A 4,942-nucleotide genomic window follows, 5' to 3' on the forward strand; every position below is an offset into this window, starting at 1 on the left:
TTTCAAAAACTGAAATTTAAGATTTGGAGGTCGAGTTGTTATCGGGATTTGATAAAATTTGTATGGTTCAACTCGTATCGAAATGGGTGTTCAGATTTCATAAAATTCTGTGGGGTTCCGAGAGACGGGCCCTACGTTGACTTTTGGTTGACCTTTTTATGTGAATTTTTAAGTCGACGTTTTATTATCCGGAATTGTTTCCGATTAATGTTAATAAAGTCATACAATTAATTTGGATAGATTTGAGCTGTCCGGAGATCAATTTAAGTAAGAAGGCTATTTTGGAATATCGGCCTAACTTAAAAAAGTAAGTATCTTGCCTAACCTTGTGTGGGGAAATTTTCCCTTAGGCATTGAGTCGTATATGCCATTTGTGTAATGTGAAAGCCGTGTACTCGAGGTGTCGAGTACGTACTCGGCTTATATGTGCAAATTGTATTTATTTAAAGTCGTAGAAATTTTTAAGTATTAAATTAGAAATTGCTGGCACATATTAAATCCTTATTTGTCATGCCTCGTTCTTTATTTGTCGAATTTGTTTTATATGATAATTTGGTGTGATTGCTACTTTGATTTTTATGTGAATTCCGTGTGCTTGTTGAGTTGACATTTTCTGGAAATAATTACATTATGGATTTTCTTTCTACAAATAGTTAGTTAAATAAGTTTAAATAGAGACGTTAATATATTTATCAGAAATTTGGATTTAAGAAGAGGTTGTTCTTGCTGAGTTATTCTCCCGTCTTCGCTTTTGCATATTTACTTTGGGACTAAGAGGCGGTACCTCGGAGATCCCCGTACTTGCATATTTACTTTTGGGACTATGAGGCGGTACCTCGGGAGATCCCCCTCCTTGCATATTTACTTTTGGGACTACGAGGTGGTACCTCGGGAGATCCCTCTGCTTGCATATTTACTATTGGGACTATGAGGCGGTACCTCGGGAGATCCCCCTGTTTGCATATTTACGTTTACGACTACACGGCGGTACCTCGGGCGATCCCACTGTTGAGCAGTTACATTTGGGTTTATGAGGCGATACCTCGGGAGCACCCCTGTTGTGTGTTTACCTCTAGTTGTTGTGTTGTTATCTTTCTAAAACTTCTCATTATTCACTTCTCAGTCATTTCATTAAATCTTTATGTATTCTGGCATGTGAATTGTTGATAGAAATATGGGCACGAGGTGCCGTGAAAATGAAAGTGGGTTGAGACCCGTAATTTATGATTATGAAGTGAGGTGTCATACGATGACTTTTACTTGAAAGGAATTATATTCGAAAGATTTTATTTGAAAGAATTATATTCAGAGGATATTTATTTGAAAGAATTATATTTAAAAGGATTATATTCGAAAGATATTTATTTGAAAGGATGATATTCGAAAGATTTTATTTGAAAGAATTATGTTCGAAAGATATTTATTTGAAAGGATTATATTTGAAAGATATTTATTTGAAAGAATTGTATTGGAAGATATTTATTTGAAAGATTTATATTCGTAAGATATTTATTTGGAAGAAGTATATTCGATATATATTTAATTGAAAGGATTACATTCTAAATATTTTTATTTGAAAAACTTATGGATAAAAGATGTATATTTTGAAGGACTTGATTTGTTGGTTGTACACATCTTCATTATTCGTTTGAGCAATATTTATGGTGTTCTTGCTGCCTTGCTGTTTATATCACTAGTCGATTATTGTTTCTATCACTTCTATCTGTTTTCTATTATTTTTGTATGCTATGTTGCACAGGTTATTAGACTAGTAAGTGTCTTGACTGTACCTTGTCACTACTCCACCGAGGTTAGTCTTGATACTTACTTGGTACCGACTGTGGTGTACTCATACTACACTTCTATATATGTTTGTGCAGAGCCAGGCATTGGAGATACCTGACTCGGGCTGAGTTAGTGTGTTGATCGCAAGGATTCAAGGTAGAGCTGCTCGGTCGTCGCAGTACCTTGGAGACTTTCTATTTTATTGTACTGTCAACTCTTATTTGAACAGTATTGTATATTCGATCCTTGAGATCATGGAATGTATTCAGTTAGAGTTCCTGACTCAGTATTACCAGTCTTGGGAGATAGTTATATTTGTATCCGCTTTTGGTTTCGACACTTGTATTAAATTATATTATTAAAAATAATGACTTGAGATGTAATTGTAATCGGCTTACCTAGTCTTAGAGACTAAGTGCTATCACGATGCATGTGGTGGGATTTTAGGTCATGACACTGTTCCTCCATGAGGATCTGATTATAGCCCGAGTAGGCATCCAAGAAGCTTAGTAATTCGTGCTTGGCCGTTGCATAGATGAGTTGGTCGATATGGGGTAATGGAAATGAATCCTTGGGGAAAGCTTTGTTCAAGTCAGTGAAATCTACGCACATTCACCATTTGTCGTTCTTTTTTTTCACAATGACTACGTCGGTGATCCATTGGGGGTACTTTGACTCCCTGACAGAACCATTTTCCAATAATTTTTCCACTTCTTCGCGCACTGCGTCATTGGTTGCGGAGGAGTTGAACTTTCGTCAAACCTGCCTCACTGGGGGGTAGAATGGATCGACGTTTAATTTATGTATGGAGATCTCTTTTGGGATACCTGGCATATCTGCATGGCTAAAAGCAAACAAGTCCACGTTAGTAGTTAAAAATTCATGAAACTTACCCAGTTCCTGAAGTTTGCAGCCGATGTAAGCTTTCTTGTTGTGGTCGTTGCTTTCTAACTGAACGGAGTCAAGGTCCTCTATGGTCGATCCTATCGTCTCGACCATATCGGGGTCTCTGATGACGTCCTCGTTGTCATCACACATTGACCTCGACCTTGTTGATTGTTATGCCTCTTTTTCTTTATCTTTTGTTTGTTGGGTCGTTGTGCACTCTAAGGTGATGCGGTAGCGTTCCTGGAATGTGCGTTGTTCCCCTCGTATACTGAATATTCCCCATGGAGTTGGAAGTTTGATGTTTTGGTACAAGCTGGAAGGGATGGCCCTCATGGTGTGTATCCATGGTTACCCTATTATGGATGTTGTATCCATGTCCATGATGTGGAATGTGGTTTCCAGAGTGATGCCACCAGCTAGGACGGGGAGTGTGATCTCGCGGGATGTTCGCTTAACTGCATTGTTAAAACCTGTTAGTGTGATGCAGCACGACACTATCTTATCCTTGAGCTTCATTTTTGCAAGTACTCGAGGAAGGATAATGCATGTGTCACTCCCATCGTCTACCATAATTCGTCTCACATCAGTATCTAAAATTCGTAAAGTGATAACAAGACCATCATAGTGAGGCAAAGCCAACCCGTTGGTATCTGACTTATCGAAGAAGATACTTTCTTCGAGTTCGTCATAGCGTTCGTGAGTGATCAACCGTTTAAGCTTGTGGGTTGTGTTGAACTTCACACTATTGATTGAAGCATCGTCCCCGCCACCGATGATCATGTGGATGGTGCGGGCCGGCGAGGGTGGTTTCGGAGGCCCTTGATGTTGTTCACGTCCTCTAGCAAAGTTGGTCCTTCCCCATTTGCTTAGCAATTCTTTGAGGTGTCCCTGTTGTAGCATATTTACGACCTCCTGTCTTAGGGCGATGCAATCTTCAGTTTTGTGTCCTCGCTCTTGATGGAACTCATAGAGGGCTTCTGATTTTCTGGTATTCGGGTCTGACCTCATCGTTTGTGGCCACTTCACCTTTGGTCCGAGCTTCTCCAAGGCGTAGACTATTTCTGAAGGTGACACACAAAAATTGTGAGCGGATAATAAAGGGGGAATACCTATCTCTTTTCGGTGGGTCCCTGTTCTTGATCGGGGTGGGCGCTCTTCATGGCGGGATGAGGACGCAACGGTGGTTCTGACATATGGGAGATGCCATTCCCGGTTATGTCATTCCTGGATTCTACTTGTACCGAGGTCAGTCGATGGGTCAGCCCATTGAGGTCATCCTCGTCTGCCGGGACTTTGACACAATATGTGTTATGTATTTTGTCACAAGTCGTTAGGGGGTACTTCATAAGACGACTTAATAATTTTCTTATTGCCCTTGAGCCATTTCTGCTCTACCCATTTTGGAAAGCTGCGACAACCATCCCTTCAGATACATTCGGTAAGGTCATTCTTACTCAGTTGAATCGGTCGAGAAAGTCCCTCAACCCCTCTCCCGGCGACTGTTTGATAGTGAATATGTCGTTTACTCTTGCCTCTGCCTTCTTGGCCCCAACATGGGCCATTACGAACTTGTCGGCCATTTCTTCGAATGTTTCAATGAAACATGTGGGAAGATGTGAATACCATGTTAATGCTCCTCCAGTGAGGGTTTCGCCGAACGTTTTCAACAAAATGGAGGATACTTGTTCTTTGGCGAGGTCATTGCCTTTCATGCAGGTGACGTAGTGGGTCACATGGTCTTCGGGGTCGTACCATCATATATCTTCAGGTAGGGCGGCGTTTTGAAGGTATTTGGTATGGCATGTGGAGCGGCATCGTCACTGTACTACTGCTCAGCGAACCGACCGGCATCTCTCTTTGGCAAGACCTTAGAAGTGCCCGGTATTTTATCGACCCTTTCTTGGTGTTCTCTCATTTGGTCCCGAAGTACCTTGTTCTCATTTTCCATTTCCTCCATCCTTTTCAGAATGGCCGCGAGCGCATCGGCACCTGTGTTGTTAACAACATTGTGAGTAATACTTGTCGTTGCATGAGGAGGAGGAAGTTGATCATGTTGCTCGTCTGTTGGTGGTATAATGCAAGTCCTTGCGTTTTCTGTAGCCATGTCCCGAACGGGCTTATGGAGTACGCTGGTTAGCGTGTCGGTTAGCCAAGCCTCAAGGATCTTTTTTACTGTTGGTGGCGTTTCTTCCATCACGGATGTGGAGGCTCCCTTACCAAGAGATTTCGTGACGCTACAGTGAGGAGTGGTGACCCGCCTTGCATAGGG

At 41.5% G+C, this 4,942-nt stretch overlaps 1 protein-coding gene across 1 annotated transcript; it reads right to left on the bottom strand.

Moving 5' to 3' along the window:
* Positions 1 to 3,021: 3,021 nt before the first annotated feature.
* Positions 3,022 to 3,681, bottom strand: LOC142169941 (uncharacterized). The gene has a single exon (XM_075231885.1). It carries the CDS (start codon positions 3,679 to 3,681, stop codon positions 3,022 to 3,024), a length of 660 nt encoding a protein of 219 aa, XP_075087986.1.
* Positions 3,682 to 4,942: the final 1,261 nt, after the last annotated feature.

Source organism: Nicotiana tabacum, chromosome 15 (assembly GCF_000715075.1).
Source record: "Nicotiana tabacum cultivar K326 chromosome 15, ASM71507v2, whole genome shotgun sequence".
NCBI lineage: Eukaryota > Viridiplantae > Streptophyta > Magnoliopsida > Solanales > Solanaceae > Nicotiana > Nicotiana tabacum.